This window comes from Urocitellus parryii, chromosome 6 (assembly GCF_045843805.1).
Source record: "Urocitellus parryii isolate mUroPar1 chromosome 6, mUroPar1.hap1, whole genome shotgun sequence".
Classification (NCBI taxonomy): Eukaryota; Metazoa; Chordata; class Mammalia; order Rodentia; family Sciuridae; genus Urocitellus; species Urocitellus parryii.
This window is the reverse complement of record NC_135536.1, coordinates 7,120,090-7,137,585: the sequence shown is the minus strand read 5'-3', so window position 1 is coordinate 7,137,585 and position 17,496 is coordinate 7,120,090. Positions and strand designations below refer to the sequence as shown.

At 55.7% G+C, this 17,496-nt stretch overlaps 1 protein-coding gene across 6 annotated transcripts in view; it reads right to left on the bottom strand.

The window, feature by feature from the left end:
* Positions 1-845: 845 nt before the first annotated feature.
* The window catches only part of Bcl11b (BCL11 transcription factor B), an 85,218-nt gene continuing 68,567 nt past the window's right edge, over positions 846-17,496 (bottom strand). For all 6 annotated transcript variants that reach the window (XM_026399433.2, XM_077799942.1, XM_026399435.2 and 3 more), the window contains one exon: positions 846-2,893. In XM_026399433.2, the coding sequence (XP_026255218.1) occupies positions 846-2,893 (2,048 nt within the window). The remainder of the gene's footprint in view (positions 2,894-17,496) is intronic.

The window sequence follows — 17,496 nt, the reverse complement described above, 5'->3', positions numbered from 1 at the left end:
TGCTGGTAATGCACCACCTCAGAATGCTCGGGGCCTCTTCCCAGGGTAGCCCTCGAAATCGGTTTTTCTAGTGGTACTTTGTGGGTGTCTCCCCCACCACCCCACTAAAAGTTTTCCCGATACCAGGTGAAAATTGATATCAACACAGAAAAGGCCTCTGGGACTCAGGACATCATCAGTGCTCCATCTCCATTCCAATTCTGAAACAAAGTGCTACAATTTTAAAGATTGTTATCCGCTGTACATCCCTCCCCCCCAAAAAATAAAATAAAATAAAATAAAAAGCCTAAAAATGCATGCCACTTTTTATTTCAGGACCAAAAAAAAAAGGGGGGGGGATAAAAAAGTAAACAACTTTAAAAGTCATTTAAGTGTTGGCTTCTTCACAAGAAATTACACATGCTTAGCTTAAATTTCAAAAAAGCAGCGCCCCCCCCCCAAATTATAATTTAAAAGATATGCTTCCCCTCTACATTGCTGACGAGTCATTGCTCAGACCACTATAGGGTTAAAAAAATGAAGAAGGGATGAATACCCAACAAAATCTTTTAAAGGAATTTAAACAGAAGGAATAATAATAAAAAGTACCTGCACATGCCAAAAAAAATTACAAAACCCAATAAATACAGAAATTATTGCACAGTTAAAAGGCTCCACAATTTTTTACTTCCTTAATCAACCCTCGGGTTTCCATAGGACTTCGCAGACACAGGTTAGGTTGGGGTACCGCCTCCCCGGGGACACACGGGGCGCTAAGTGGCGGTGACGCGGAGGCAAGTCAGGTCGGCATTCTCGCAGTTGGCAAGGGTTCCACTGTACAGGTGAGGGGCGCCCGGCCCGAGTGCTTAGCTCCTCTCGGCCTGCTCGATTTTGACGTCGTTAGTCAGCAAGTGCTCGCCATGCCACTTTTTCATGTGTTTCTCCAGGGTGCTGTAGACGCTGAAGGGCATCTGGCAGATGTCGCAGCGGTACACCTCCTTGCCGATCTGCCCGTGCGTCTTCATGTGGCGCGTGAGCTTGCTGCTCTGCGCGCACGCGTAGTTGCACAGCTCGCACTTGTAAGGCCGCTCGCCGGTGTGGCTCCGCCGGTGCACCGTCAGGTTGCTGCAGTTCTTGAACACCTTGCCGCAGTACTCGCACGTGTCGCTGCGGCGGCCCTCCTTGGAGCTGGGCCGCCCAGGGCCCGGGCCGCCCAGATGCGGCGTGCTGCCCCCGCTGGCGGTGCCACTACGGCCCGACAGGCCGCCGTCCAGCAGGTCCCCGGGGGGCGTGGAGAAGCGCAGGCTGCCGTTCTCGGACGAGTGCTCAGAGGACGTGGCGAAGGGCGACTGGCGCGCGTCCGTGAAGCCCAGGAACGGGTCCTTCATGAAGTGCCGCGACGCCGCATAGCCCACGAGCCACTGCGAGTACACGTTCTCCGACGGGATGAGCGCGGCGGGGGGCAGCTCCAGGTCCTTCTCCACCTTGATGCGCTTGGCCGCGCTGTTGAGCCCGGGGCTGGGCAGCGGTGCCGGCTTGCGGGGAAAGAGGCCAGGGAAAGGCTCAGCGCCGGGCGCGAAGCCACCGCCCCGCCCGTTCACCGCGCCACCCGCACCCGCATCACCGCAGCCTCCCGCGTCGTCTTCGTCGCCCGTGTCACCAGCAGCCGTACGTTTCAGGAAGGCGCCACGCTTCTGCTTGTCGGCCAGCAGCTCGCTGTACTGGGGCAGCGCGCCCAGGCCCACGTTCTCCATGACCTTGCCCAGCACCAGCGCCTTCTCGTCGGCCAGAGCCTTGGCCGCACCGCCCACGCCGCCCCCCGCGCCGGGCACCCCGGCCACACCGCCACCGTTCTCGCGGTTGCGGCTCAGCTCCGAGTCCATGCTGAAGCTCGACTCTGGTCGGCTCTCGTTCTCCAGCAGCAGCTCCTCCTCTTCCTCCTCCTCTTCCTCGTCCTCCTCCTCGGGCTCGTGGCCCAGTGACGGGTCGCTCTCGTGGTGGCGGAAGTCGCCGTCGGACGCCTTGAGGCCCTCGCCGGCCAGCTCGCTGGTGCCAGGCTCCGGGGAGCTGGCGGCCGAGAGTCCGTCGTCGGAGCGACCAGCCAGGGAGCCGGCCTTGTGCATGTGCGTCTTCATGTGGCGCTTGAGCTTGCTCGCCTGCGAGCACGCGTGGTCGCACAGCTGACACTTGTAGGGCTTCTCGCCCGTGTGGCTGCGCCGGTGCACGATGAGATTGCTCTGGAACTTGAAGGTCTTGCCGCAGAATTCGCACGACTTGCTCTTGGCCGGGGGCTGTGGCGGAGGGGTGCTGCCAGGGGGCATGGCGGGCAGCGGTGGCGTGCTCAGGAAAGGGGACTTGGGGCTGGGCTGGAAAGGGTTCAGGAGCCGGTGCATAGGGTTGCCGCGGCCTGGCGACACGGGTGGCGGCGTGGAACTGTTGCCTGCCAGCTCGCGAAGCCGCCGCGAGAAGTCCATGGCAGGTGAGTCGATGGCCATGGGGTTCAGGCGCATGACTCGGTCAAAGGCACTGGGGTGCTGGGCGACGAGCCCCATCTCCTCGGCACTGAGGCGGTGCGGGTCCAGGTGGTGGCGTGGCGGCGGGCTGAAGAGCGGCGGCGTACCGGGCAGGCGGCCCTCACCAAAGCCCGGGTGGTCCCGCAGGATGGGGCCCGTCATGCGCAGCAGGTTGAAGGGGCTGCTGTCGCCCAGGAAATTCATGAGTGGGGACTGTGCCACAGCCTCGGGCCCCAGCGGCGGCGGGATGGTGAGCCGGGGCGTGAGTGAGCTGCTGGCCGGCCCGGGCTCCAGGTAGATCCGGAAGCCATGCGTGTTCTGCGCGTGCTGCAGCAGGAACCACGCGCTGTTGAAGGGCTGCTTGCATGTTGTGCAAATGTAGCTGGAAGGCTCATCTTTACCTGGGGAGACACACGGACAGAAAGGCAGAGAGAGCATGAGAAGTGGCAGGGGGCATGGGCACCAAGGGGCCACTAACCTGGAGGCACTCAGCAGACCAAGAGCCCTGTGCTCCCACCGGAGGCTGCAGGGCCACTTCTGGGCAGGCCTGGCTTTGCTCTTCCCACCTGGAGGGGCACTGAAGAAGTCAGATCTGTGCACAGGGCGCCCTGGTAACTGGATCTCAACAAGTTCCTTCCACTCTGTAGGCCTGGCTTTTGCCTGTCCTCAAGGTGCTTTCCTCCTTATCTCAGAGACCAGATGAGAGTGTGCCCAGAAGAAAGCCTTATTTTAATGGAATCAGCAAAGAGTGGACTGGGAAAAACAGCCAGGCCAAAGCTCAATCATATAAGGCAATCTAGACTGGGGTTTCTTAACCCAAACCCTATTGACATTAGACCCCAATGATTCTTTGTTGGGGTGGGAGCAGGGCAGTCTTGGTATTGTGGGGTCTCTACCTACTAGATGTCAGGAGCACCCCTCCTTTGGAGTGGAGACCAAAAGTATCTCCAGACACACCATTTGTCCCCTGCAGAGCAAAATCACCTCTCCACCTTGCCATGGGAAACACTGATTCAGACAATATTTGATTCAAGGTAATTCTACAGAAACAAACTATTGCCTTGCAAAGAAATTTTTTTTTTTTTTTCGAGGAGAGATGGTTGTGATACCTTTGCAACGTTTGCCATTTAGCCATAGGAAATCCCTGTGCACCAGTGTCCCTGCAGAAAGCACTGTGCAGTTGAAACAGCCTATATAAACTGCTGCAGAGACCCAACAGCTGTCCCTGCCTAGTGTCCTCACGCACAGGCCAGGCCCCAGATGTGGGGTGGAATTCAGCTTCCATGGGCCCCTTCAGGACACTGACCTCGAGGAGTACCAGAATACTAAGGAATGAAAGGCCATGCCATGCCCGACAGGCCGTCAGGATGAACCGCAGTAAAGGCTGATTTGTCAGAATTGGTTCCAGTGATATGGGTAGCAAACTGTAAGTGGACTCTGGTGGCACTGAGCCAAAATGTCACCGTCTTTGTCCATCATTGAGGCAGTCACAAAATGGAGGCTAAACCTTTCATCTGGAACCTTCTCACAGCCGGCCTCCTCGACCTCTGCTGAATCTGGCTGCTCTGCCGACCGGAGCCCCTGTTAACGCTTTACACAAGTGAGACAGGCGCGGACAGGCCATCTTCCATCATCAGATGCACCAGCCGGGAAGGAAAAAAGAACAGGAATCCCATCCCAGACCAGGTACAAGACGTCGCCCAATGCAGTCTTGAAAAGCTCCTTTTGTTTTATTCAAACTTTCCTGAACCTGGAAAATCTAACGCAAATTTTAAAGTCAGGCACGCTGGTGAGGCCAAACATGCTCGTTGTCATCACGCCCACATCAGGAAGGCCACACGGGGGGAGTAGACAAAGCCATCCCCATCTTGGCTGCTCCACCCCTCGACTTAAGGACTCTGAAATCCCGCGCAGAGCGTGTTTTTGTTTTACACCCACTAATTATGTTCCTGGAGGGAGCAGCCTTAGCAGAGCTTGTAGCTGCCTTAACTATCCTTCAGAAACCATCTTTAAAAGGCACAAGGCACATGGCCCTGAATTCCACCAGAGGGATTCGGTCTTGAGTGTGCCTCTCTCACAAATTAGCCTTGCCAGTATCCAAGGGTCGAGGACCTCCCGACACACCCCACATGGGCAGTGTTGCAAAGCTGCCCAACGGGCTGGGCACAGACTCCCCAGACTGCAGAACCAACCCGATGGGACACCTGGCACTGGAAACCGGGATGTGCTTTTACGTGCCCGCTGTACTCGGGGATTATGCCACAGTGCACTCTCACTTTGTGTCTGTTTGGTGGAGAGAAGACCAGAGGCAGGGAGGGGCAGGACAGAATTCTGAGGCTCAGCCTCGCCTCGCCTTTAAAATAGCTCAGGGAGAACTTCCAAGGCTATTTTCTTCTCCAGGGCGTTGGGGCCTTTTCCCTCTCCCAGAGTATCTGAGTGACTCTGTCCCTATCACACCCCCTAAGGGAATGTCCCCCACCTGGAAGAGGGCAGAGAGGCCCGAATGGCCATGATGCTCATTGTCGGGCTACAGACACCCCCACCCTTTCTGCAGGCCACTAGCAGAGGGGGCATCGGCTTCTCTGGGGCACGTCTCCTGTCCTCAGTTTCTTGGGAAGTGGACATCATACCTCAGACAGCTCATGAGACAGACAGCCAGAAACCATGACTTAGGGGACTCTTCTAAGTAAGCAATAAATGAGAAGATAAATGAAAGTCCTTTTCAAACCCAGGAGCTAATAACACAAATGAAGTACCACGTCCACCGAGGTCACAGATCTTCAAATTAAAAGGCGAGTCAGAACCCTTCCCCAGCTTCGTCCAATCTAACTCAAGGGTTGATGGCCCACGGCCACTGTGGTTCTGCCTGGTTTTCATCTGGACCTCCCTCCCCACATCTCTTCTCCATCATCTCCGCTTCCTTAGGTAGCTCCAAAGCACTTCCTTTTTTCTTGATCTGGTGGCTACGCATTTCCTAGAAAGTTCTGTGGCTAGTGGGGAATTTCAGAGGAAAATGCAGAGGTCCTAGGCAGGGCGATGAAGACTACCTGGAGGCCGAAATGGCCGATTACATATTTTTCAAACTCAAAATGGCAACTGCTGAGAAACATGTAGCTGCATGTTCGAAAAAGCTCAGATGTTTCCAGTTCTTGTTTAAAAAAAAAAAAAAATGGACACTTCTAAAACTCCAGCTTCAGGAGGAATTTACCTGTCCATAATTCACCGTGAGGTAGCAAAGCGCTCTGTTTACAAGTGGGATCTCGGGTCATCTGTCATGCCAGGGTAAGTGCTTTCTTACCAGAGCCCCCTGACCCACTCTGGTTGGAAGACCCCCTGTGTGAACAGCCAGGCTGACCACAGGCAGTGGCCTCCCTGGGATCTGACAGCACCTGACCGTCTGAGGCTCTCCCAGCCCTTGAGGCCCTCCCTAGACAACTCCTTTGACACCCTCATTCTTTTTTTTTTAATAAAATGACTTCCTGGTTATCTCCATCTCTCAGACCTTCCTAGTGCCCTCTGGCAGAAGCCCTCCCTGGATCTTCTTGGTTCTACTGACTCTAAAGTGATCCCCTTGGCATCTCTCTCAAATGCCAAACCCTCCCCGTGACCTCTTGGTTACCAGAGCCCCGGACAGCAGCGTTTGCTTAAGACCTCTGCCCTCTTCCCAGACAGGCGCTGCCAAGCAAGTCACCTAACCCCTCTGAGCCTTGATTTCCTCATCAGTAGAACACAAATCCCACACCTGCCTCGCTAGAGGGCTGGGGCATGAACGAGATGCTGTCCCTGTGAAGCACGCGTCACCGCGCAGCGGGTGCGGGGAGGGGTTCACTCGTTGGGGTTTTGTTTTCCATCCTGTGCCTGGTGGCGCGTGGTTCAGGGATGGCTTTCAGTGCGGCTCTGGCAGTAATAAAACCCTGGAGGAATTTTAATGCAGCCTGTCTCATGGAGTAGAGGTTCCCGGGAAGCAGAAACTTGCAAACGCCGAGGAAACGGGATTTTTTATGGTGACGTTGGGAACCAACAGGCAACTGGACTCCTGCATTGGAATGCTGCTCTCCCTCGGCTCCCAGGCTCTGTTTTATGTGCATTGAAATAATGGTTCCTCCTCATGATGCCAGCTACTCCAGTAAGACCAATAAAGTTATCAGGGTTTTCCATAAAAAGCCTACCTTTAATTGAATTATTATTCAATGAATAGGCCATAATTGAGGGCCCTGGCCCTCAAGGTCAACTGATACCAAATGGAAGGGCATTTGCCCTGCGAGAGATTCAGTGGCCCAGGCTGCTGGAGAGGATCGGTTCTGGGCCTTGTGGCCCCTCTACAGGCTACAGAGCATTCTGCACCTGATGGGGCCTTTCCACCGCATTAGCTCATCACTGCTCACCACCATCTCAGAGGGAGGCCAGGCAAGGACCTGGCCCTGCTGGCACGAGGACACGGAAGCTAGCAAAGCAAGTTCATGCAGCCAGAATGCAGCCAGGCCACAGTCCCCTTCAGGGGCCCCCAGCAGGACCCCCTTGCCTCCAGCACACAGGACCTGCCACCGGAAGGATTTCCTGTCCTGTATCACATAGAGGTCAGGACAGGGGTCCACCACTGTACTGTGTGAAGGCCACTGATTACCCTTGGATGGACCCCAGTCAAGTCCACCACAGGCCTTGACCCCAGAGAGAAGAAGTGGAGTCACTTCTCAGAGCCAGAAAGCCCACTGGGTGCCGCATGCCACTTGGGGGACAGACAGGGGAGAGGGTCATAAGATACTGAGGTGGCTGAGTCTAGGGCCAAGAAGCCAGGCCCCAGAAGGCCCAGAGGCAGCTCCCTTCCTTCTCTGGCCTTCAGGATGACCAGGATACAGGACCAAAGACAAGGCTGGTTTTGCAAGCTGAGTGCTTAATCTAGAATCTACAGCTGCTCATGAAAGGTGTGGCTCAGTGGGAGAGCACAGGCCGATGCAGGAGGCCCAGAGTTCAATCCCTAACTCCGCAAAAAAACAAACAAAAAATGAAAACCATCTGTCAGAAAGAAAACATCGACTGAGCGCATCAGAGTCTACGAAGTTTCACGTTTGCACTATTCCTGGGCCTTGTCATCCATAGAATCGACAGGCACCGCTGCTCACCCCGAATGCGTCCCGTCCAATCTCTGCCCTCCTCAGCAGAAGGTGGAGCTGCAGTGATGAGTACAATAAACCCACTCCTGAGCTGTCCCCAAGCTGAGCACACAGAGGACCTCACCCCCGTGGCCTCTGAAGCTGGGGGCTGGAAGAGATGAGGGTCCAACCAAGGCCACACTCCTGGCCAGAGGAGCTCCTGCCGTTACACTGCTGAGATAAAAGGCGGGTCCAGAGTTCTCTCTGTGCAGACTCGGAGCCCTCGGAGCCGGGGGATCGGGGCAAGGGACTGTATGCCTTGGTGTTTTACCTCTCATTCCAGCTCAGGTGCTAACCAAAGTGTCAAGATGTGCTGTTTGGGAGTTAGAACTACAATAACTCATGAAATCATGCTGACTGACTCATGGGAAAGTAATTGTGGCAGCTATTTTAGAAGAAAAAAAAAATCTTTCACAAGTGGTCCCGAGAGGGTGCTGGTGCTGGGGTGGCAGCAACTGTGGGACTAGGACTGAGAGTTCCTGTTCCCTGATGAGAGAACAGACCCACTCCTCAAAGCCAGTGCCTGTGGCAGACATCACCAATCCATCCCCGCACTCTCCTTCCAGGCCTGGAATCCTCTGGATCCCCATGCTCTAGACAGCCATCACCAAATCAAGTGCGCCTGAGCCGCTCTACTGTTCATGGACACCAGCACACCTAATTCCATTGATCACACAGACAAGGCCAGTACACTCAGTAGCGCTGTGTCCTGCTGAGTCAGTGACTACACCTGCCTGTCATTCTCTCATGGGACAAGCGGGAGCCGAGTCTGCTGTGTGTGTGAGGTGCCTGGCTGGGGATGCACCTTGTAGTTCAGGGCAGACAGGGAGCACCTAATAACTAGCTCATTTGGGGTGGTACTAGGGGAAGCTCAGCATGCAGAGAGGAGAGATTCAAGGGCTCGGCTAGATTGGGGGCTTGGAGCCTGTACTACGCTGGGCTTCTGACTACACATACTGTCGCCATTTATAAAAGAAACAAAGGAAATGCAAGAAGACCTTATTGGCCTTGGATTATTCATCTAGAATTCATCTTCTAGCTGGATTCCAAGCTCCTTGAGGACAGGACTGAGCTGGTTTTATCGACGGCTAGCACCCTCCCCAGTGTGGTGGGTGACTGAGGCCCAAGTGCTGCATAACTGGCCTACGGTAATGAGAGTCCTGCAGCTTGGTGTGCTCCTCGGATTTGCCTGCGGGACCCCACGTTCCCTCCAGATTCACTTTGAAGCCAGGACACTCTGGCCACATGGCTGGACTGAAGGAGCTCCAGGGTCCCCGTCTGTACGGTGAAGGCAACATGGGGGCTTATTTGTTGTGGGATACGGAATCATCCTGGTGAAGACCTTGCAATGGGGTCCCCAGGCAGTGGACCCTGGGTGTGCAGGAGGCCACACAGGGAGATGTAGGAAACACCTGCACTTTGTGTTCCGTGTGTTTTCCGTGGTCAGTGTCATTGAAGGCATCACCACCAGGACAAGGGCACCCGCCCAGGCACAGTGAACCCCGAGTCCACAGTCAGCCCTGCCCTCCACACCAGGCCAGCCCCAGGCACGGCTCAGTTCAGCCCTCTCAGCAAACGGCCCCTCTTCCTGGGCACCAAGGCACGGGACCTGCCTAGCACCACGCAGCCTCTGGGCAGCTGCATTCCAACCACAGGAGCACACCAGGATCCCAAGTGACCCTGACCAGAACAAGAAAAAATGCCCCCACCTCTGCCACTACCCCTGCAGAGGAGCCAGCTAGCTCCCCGAGCCCCAGAGCTGACGCAGCCCCGCTGCCCCGACGCCATCCTGTGGGCCTCCACCCACCACACCCTGGCCACGCCCTCTAAGGCCCCTCTCTTTGGGCTGTCCATTTTCATCCCTCCAAGCCCTTGCCAGTTCCTGCTGCCTGAAATACCTGTCTTCTATTCTCTACCTGCAAAACCTCCTTCCAGATCCAGCTCAAGCACACACCCCTGTCTATTCCCAGAGCGCTGTGTCCAGACCCCCTTCATGCGGATCACAAGGCAGCACTGGGCTTCTGAAATGGCCTGAGCGTCGGATGGCACTCCAGGGAGTGCGAATCCACACTTTCCAAGAAAAGGAAATGAAGTCTCATCAGAGACAAGGCGAGGGGCACAGGGTGTCATGGCTTGAGTGGCAGAACAGCACTCATACCCAGCCAGATGGACCTGGGGCCAGTACTGCATCTGGACACACAGCTGGCTGCCCCCTCGCACAGGGACTGACAACTCTGCTGTCACTAGCCTTGAGAGGAGCCCAGCTTAGCCATGCCCCATCATTCCACCTGCACCCATGGACACCAGAGAGAGCAGGACAGGGAGGCCCAGCCACAGGACCAAGACAGTGGGACAGGGGCCCAGCTAAGGATCTGGAGAACAGGACAGGGAGGCCCAGGCCCAGGGTCAGGAGAGCAGGACAGGGAGCCCAGCCACAGGATCAAGGGCCGAGAAGGAAGAGGTCTTACGCACGAGGAACCGCGGTCAGCCCCACAGTGCTTCGCGATGCCCATTTGCCTGGACAGGACCTGCTTGGCAGGGCTGACCTGCGTGGCTTCACCTGCCTGGAGTTAACTGAGGCTGGAAGAAAAGCCCTCAACTAACAGCCTCCAACCAAGAGCCTGGCATCGCCAGGTATGCCCAGGTGTGCCTGAAGCAAGTCCTTCTCGCCTCCCCTCCAGGAGGCCACAGGTGGGGGTCAGGCTAAGCAGTGGACGGGACACAGAACCCCAAGATAGAACCAGAGCTGCAGCAGGACTTCAGGGCACCCAGGGAGGAGGCAGCAGGCAACGGCACAGAGTTGATGTCCAAGCTGTGCACCCCGAAGAGGAAGGAGAGGCCCCAAGGTAGAGGCTGCCTGAGCCCACAACTGCAGGACACCCTGCTGCACAAAGGATGAGACAAAGACGGGGCACACAGCAGCTGCTCCATGCAGTTCTGAAGGGCTTCCCTCCAGTGCTGGCCAGGCCACCACAGGGCCTCAGTGCAGGGCTGTCCTCGACCCCCAAGCTCACAGTCCTAATGTAGGCTACATGTGCAGGTGCATCCTGCTCCCAGGGTTCTTCCCTGGGGAGGAGTAGGAGGACAGCTCGAGGCCACACTTCCTCTTGCCATCGAGGTACCACTATGGAAATAAATGGTGACAGCAAATTCTCAGCATCTTTTACTCACGTGCAGCTCTTTCTCTCCCTCCCTCTGCAGATGCTGGCACCCTCTGTGCAGCGGGCCCCAGAAACTCAGGGCTGCCCCCATGCAGCCCGAAGCCTAGTACAGAAGCTCAGGATTTGGGGCACATGTATCTAGGAAGGGTTGAAGCCACTTGGTCACAAACCAGGGGTGCAATATGCAGTGGACCCAGGAGGGAGAGACTAACATCGTGGAGGACCAGATGCCCCAAGGGGGGACTCTGAGCCCAGCTCAGCAGGAACGAGTCCATCATGCAGGGCAGGAAGGGAAAGGGCATACGGGGCAGAGAAAAACACCACACAGAGGCCTGGAGGGAGGAGCCTAGATTCAAAGAGAGGCCCTGGAATCAGTCTGAGGGTCTGGAGACGGGTTAAGAAACTTAGCTGGATATGGGGAAAAAAAAAATTCCAATAGCTGTAAATTCCATTCCAGTGAAAACTTCCACATTAAAAATGAAAAAAATAAAAAATAAAGATGTTCAAGCCCACCTTCAAGACCTCCCTGAGTCTCACAAAATCTCAGCACGACAGAAGAATGCTGGTGAAGCCTTCAGAACTCTGCTTCCAACCAGACCCACTCTGTGCAAACAGTGAAGCCATGCGACATAAACCAATGAAACACAGTCTGTGAAGACCATGATCCTAGGCAGCGGCTTTTCTATCGTCCTCTCGAGCAGGAGTTCAACAATTCCAGCCAGCTTCTCATCTGAATACCAGAGGACTGTGAATCCACCTTCAGGAATGGTGCGGTCGGTCCAGGCTCTTCGTGGAACACAGAAGGATTCAAACTGAACCACAGCTGCAGTCCCCCGTGCACCCCAGGTTTCCCAAAACAGTCTTTACTTCAACCGCTCAATTCTGTGGTCAGACCAGGTGTGCAGTTTCAGGCTCAGGAAATAGACACCCAACCCCAAAACAAAGCGAAATTGCTGACCGTGGGGCATCTCAGCCCCGGGAGGAAAACGGCAGAGTTTGTCAGTGAGATGGGACAGCAGTGGGCAGGTCCGGGGGCCCAGGGCGGCCCCACATGTGGTTACTCAACTGAAGCCCTCAGAGAGCTCCAGCCCATCTCTCAAGCCTTCAGAGCCCCTCCTCCGGCTGCACACGGGGCTCAGATTCACCAGAAGAAGTCTCCGGAAGAGATGGCATTCCCCTGAAATCTGCTTCGCTGCAAGGGCCGACACTCTCCCAGGGGCTTGGGGGGTTGGCAGATGAACTCATTGGGTGGTTTGGCTCCCCCACCCCACCCCACCCCACATGGAATGTTCAGAGATGTTTCTAGAACTCTGGGGACAGAATGGCCCCCAGATGCGACCGAGAAGCATGCAGCCAACCACCCTTATCACTGAATGGACAAAACGGGGAGAATCAGGAGATGATGAGCAGAGGACGGGGAGTGGACACCTCGAACGCGGGCGCACACACACGTGTGTCTTGGCCTCACGTGGGAGCTCAGCCTCCTCCCCGGCCACACAGGAAGTCCCCCTTCTCCGTCATCTACCACTTCCTTCGCAGGCCGGCCTGCAGCCCTCCTCTCCTTAAATCCACAAAAATCTCCACTTTCCACCCCGAGAAGTACGGCCGGGGCAGTAAATCTGGTTTTAATGGAGCGTACGTTTAGCTGTGAGGAGATAATTGACGTTATGGAGAGCCTCGACGCCGAGTTATATAGGTTAGCGAATGCAGAGGGGACTCATTACCGACTCACTACAAACAAGTGGTAATATATGTATATGGTTCGGAGTGGTGTTATAGCAAAAGTGTTCCGGTCCGCAGGGATTGATAAAGCACAAGAAAACAGCAGATATGCACTTGTAAATTTGTCTCATTTGTCTCTGAAGTTAAAGGTTATTCCCTTGTTCTGAATTTGTAATAAAAACACGCTAGCCCAGGGTTTGTGCAGGATGTTTGAATATTTAAATTGTGTATAATGATAGGCAATTATAGGGTAAAAACTGGACCTCGCGAATGGGGGGAGCGCTGTTTGCTCCACCAGGTGTTTACGCCCGACGGCTCGCATCTCTAAAGCATCCTGCGAGCACCTTCCCCCAGAAGGCTTCAGGGAGCATCACCAGGTCCATGGCCACCCTGCAGTGACCAGTCAAGCTTGGCTTTGCCTACCTACCCCTCCCTCCCCCTCCCTCTCTCTCTCTCTCTCTCTCTCTCTCTCTCTCTCTCTCTCTCCCTCTCTCTCCCATGTCTCTTTTTGTTTCCTTGAGCATGCACAGTGCATCTGTCCAGCCAGAGGCTGGGGCAACGGCCCTCTTTCCACAGCTGGCCCATGCTCCTGCCTTGCTGGGAGATGACGAAGCCGGACACGGGGAGGCGCCTGCAGGGTACAGCATGAATTTCCTTGCCCCCAAAGGGGAGCCCGCCCTCCACCCTCAAGTCCCTCCAGGAGAGCAGGGGGCTGGCAGGGAGCCCCAGCTGTGCCTGCGCCCGCCCTGGGCGGGGGCAGGGGGTGGCGCTGCAGCTTCAGCCTGGAGCCCAGGTGCCTGCCGGGCCTTGGCGGCCCGTCTGCCCAGGTTAACCAACCGCAGTGTTAGAGTGACTCCGGCCAGCTTGTCACCAAGCACAAAAGTCATCAGCCAGTGAATGTTCTTTTCTGCACCACAATTAAGACGAATCAATACGACGTGCCACAAATGGTATTTTACTCTCAATAAGAACTCGAGCTGAGTTTATTCAGAATATTTTAGCGCTTCCCCGGGGGATTTGGGGCCGACGCAGATGGCAAATAAAGTACTCAGCCTAAGGCTACAGCACATTATGGTAATTCTAATGTCAGATGTACTTTAATATACAGCTCTATTTAATCACCCCATTATTTCACATTTCCATATGAAAAACCTGCGGCACTTCTGCGGCACTTTGCCTCTGCCACGGTGCCAAGCTTCCTCCAGCCCGCTGCCGGCAGCCGGGCCGTGGTCATCCTCGCCAGGCACAGCCTGCTGCTGTGCAAGTTTCCGGGTGCCCGGATGCACGGTTCCAGAATCAGGACTCGGAGGTGTGCCAACAGCACCATGGAGGGTGCGGAGGAGGATGAACACAGGTCCACGCAAAAACGCAGCGTGTGTGTGTGTGGCACCTCATGGTGGGGGGGGTGACACGGGGCAGCCGGTGATGGCAGCCAGGCCCGCTCACAGCGCCCCTGCAAGCACCACCAGCCGGCTCTGAGGCTGGACAGTCCAGTGGTTAGACCCCACCATGGCCCCAGCTCTGGCTTGGGACCCACAGCAGCTGAGACAGGGGATCCTCCCGGCACTGTCCACCACCCCACAAGACCTCATGGGTGGCACTGGAGGGCAGGAGGGAATGAGCACGGGCCATGGGTGCCCAGCTGCTGACAAAGGAGGCGTGGCACGGGGTGGGGATGCAGCCAGGAGGCTCCAGGCGGGCGCTGTCGGGGCTGCTCCAGAGAACCTGAAGCCCAGCAGCCCAGGGAGGGGGAGCCCCATGAATTCCAAACGTCTGCAGTGCCTGGAGCCTGGCATGGCTGGCCAGCTGGCGGAGCGCAGCCAGCAGAGGCCTGGGTTTTGGCTGAGCCCGGGAATCACTCACATTCAGTCACATGGTGTTCCAAGGAAGCAGGACACAACCTGCTGACCACCAGAGGGGTGCAGTGACCTCTGGCACCCGCCCTTCCTAGGTGCCCCCAGAATGAGTCGACATCGAAACCACACAACTCGATGCCTGTAAATGGCCCCAGCACGTGTCACTGAAGAGGCGCTTGCCCCGGGGGATAGGCTGGGTCCCACGCCCGACACTGAGCAATCAATCAATCAATCAATCAGTCAATCAGTCAGTCAGTCTCCACAGAAGGAAGGAAGCAGGAGGAAGGAAGGAAAGAGGGGAGGGTGGCCATGACCCAGTCTCCTGGCCAACTCCTCAGAAGTGTCCATCACCATAACCAGCCAAAACCAGTGCGGCAGAGCTGCCCCCGGAGCCCAGCATGGGGGACGTGTTAGAGGAAAAGTACTGGATTATCTGAAGGTACAGTCACCCGCCCCCCAGGGACAGCATGTCACACAGGTCACATGGAGGCCACCCTCCCAACAGGGACGTCCTGTAATGTCCTCTTAAAACATGCTTTGGAGGTAAAATCTGAGGGTGGACTTCATTCTCCAATCCCAGGTCTTGCTGTCATTGCTCTTTCCTACACATAACCATGGAACACCCAGACCACAGGGTCTCGGTGGAACCCTCTAAGGGACTCTGATTGATGTCTGGAGACATTTTCGATTGTCACAAGTGGGGGGCTCCTAGCATGGACTGGGTAGAGGCCAGAGAGCTGCTTTACATGGCCCAATGAGCAGGACACCCCCCCACAGCCCCAAGTGTCCCCAGCCCAGGGGGTGAGCTGCCCTGGGCTAGGAGTTCCCCTTCAATCCTGGTCTCCTTGTGGACACTGCCCTTGAGCCCAGCAAAAGAGACCGAAAGAGAAAGCAAGACTGGGGAGTGAGGGGAGTGGGAGGAGAGAGGAGGAGGAGGAGAGGGGAAAGGGAGGTGAGCACTGAGGGGGCCAGCTGGGCCCACACCTCCACTTTGGCCAATGGAGGCACTGTGGCACCTAGGCATTAGGGGGCAGAGGTCCTCTGCATTCCAGAGTGGCCCAGGACTCTGGGCTCTGGGGCTCCCAGGGAGGGAGTGTTGCAAAGAAGGGGAGCCCAACAGGCGAAGGGAGCAGACCAGTCCATCGGTGGGCACCCCTGCCCCGGCCCACCGCCACCCAGATCCTCTGGGTGTGAAGGCCAGAGACGTCAGGGCTGCCCTAGATTCAGCTCGCAACGTGGCTGCAGGACACCAAACCCAAACACACTTCCTGAAGTCAAAGAGATAAACACCCCATTTCTGCTGCGTGCGCCACTCTCAGAGGCCACAGCCACACTGTGAGTGGGGTTGGGGTGGGGCGCGGCGGGGATGACCATGCAGACTTAAGCGACTGGAAAAAACACAAAGCACACACCATCCAGGGAGATTACATAAAAAGCACAATTAAGGGTTGCCGAGCGTCCCGAGGCCTCGGAGAACGTGCTGCCTCTGGAATATTTTTAGAACAATCGCTGGAGTGAGTCTTCCTAGTTGTAGAAACACTCCAAATCAGAAAGTCAATTTTTCCCCTATTTGCAGAAGGGAGCCGGCTGCTCTGGACGGAGCGCGTGTTTTGCTTGGCGGCTGCTCATGATACCGTCTTGGCAGCGTCTCCTTGGAGTGCGCGCGGTGAACCTGGCTCTCCACACAGTAGCACTTTCATTTTAAGCGCCCCAGCCACGCTTCCCTAATAACAGCCTGGGAACTGCAAAACCCCTGTAAGCCCAGCCCTTTAAATGGGGAACAGAGCAGGGCCCTGGGGCCGCTCACCACAATAGGGCCTGGAAACCAGGGCTGGGGCTCTAAGACAGAAACGTGGCTCTCGTTAACAGCAGAAAATGAAACAAAGCCGGCATGTTCTGGGGACAGCAGCATGCCACCTTTCGCCCACTCTGCTACACACACAGGCCCAGCCCGGCCGGCTCCTTCCCCGCTCTTGTGGGCCTGACTGGTACCAGGTGTCTGCGATCCCTTTGAAAGTGAGATGGGAAGGGACACAGTGGCCTCAGAACCCCACTGGGCTGGGACTGGGGCTGGGGTAGATCCATTCAGCTCCCCAAACTTGGCTAAACTTGAAGGCGTGAGTTCCACTCTGACCTCCAGTGTCTTTATCCACAAATGGGATAATACCTGTCTTGAGCACGGAGGGAAGACTCCAGACCAGGCATGGAGAGACTGGTCAGTGCTCGATAGAGGAAGTGATTTAACTGTCCAAGGACATGAGTGAGTAAGTGAGCGAATGAGTGGGTGGGACTGCAAGGGTCCAGTCTCAGGACCACTGCTGAGCAAACCCGGCTTCATTGCTGGTCAGCAGGGCCGCTCGGCCCTGCCCCGGGAGTCGTTATTCACCCAGGGGACTTCCAGGTACAGTTTCTGCCCCTCCCTGGCACGGAGCAATGTAGTTATTTCGGCCTCTGAGAACTGGCTCCTCACCACTGTCTCTATTTCACACATTCGCCTTTCTTTCCTCTCTCTGTGTTGTTTACAAAGGTTTCATTATGTTTTCAACTAATCAGAAAGGCCCCGCTAATACACAATTAACATGTGATTATAAAAAAAAAATTAAAATAGCTTCCAGAAGAAGGAAATGTAATTAAGTAGAGAATGCTTTTCAATAAGTGCTTGCTTTAACCCATTGTCAGGACGCAGACTCGCTCGTCCACAATGCCTGGAGCAGATGCCAAGGGCAGAATGTTAAAAAGCCAGGAAGAAAAGGGACGTGCTTTTCTGGGGAACAATAACCATCGCAGGCGCCACGTGCTGGAGAACTCAGATTCCGGCTGCAGAGCCTGACCTCCCCACGCTCACCCCACTCTTTTCTAGAAAAAATGTCTCCCTTCTAAAAGCCTAAAATAAACGACCCTAGCCAAGGTAAGATGAAACGTGGGGGAAGGCACAGCGGTCAGGAGCGAGTCCAGGCCACGAGGGGCATTCGACAGCACCACGGCTTCGTGGATGCTCATCAAATGTTTTAATCCATTTGGGGCCAAATTTCAGAAGAGATCTGCCTCTCCAACCTCCCGGGTCAAAATGGGTGTTTGATCTCCTGCCCCAAAGCCAGCTGACACCTGGAGATGG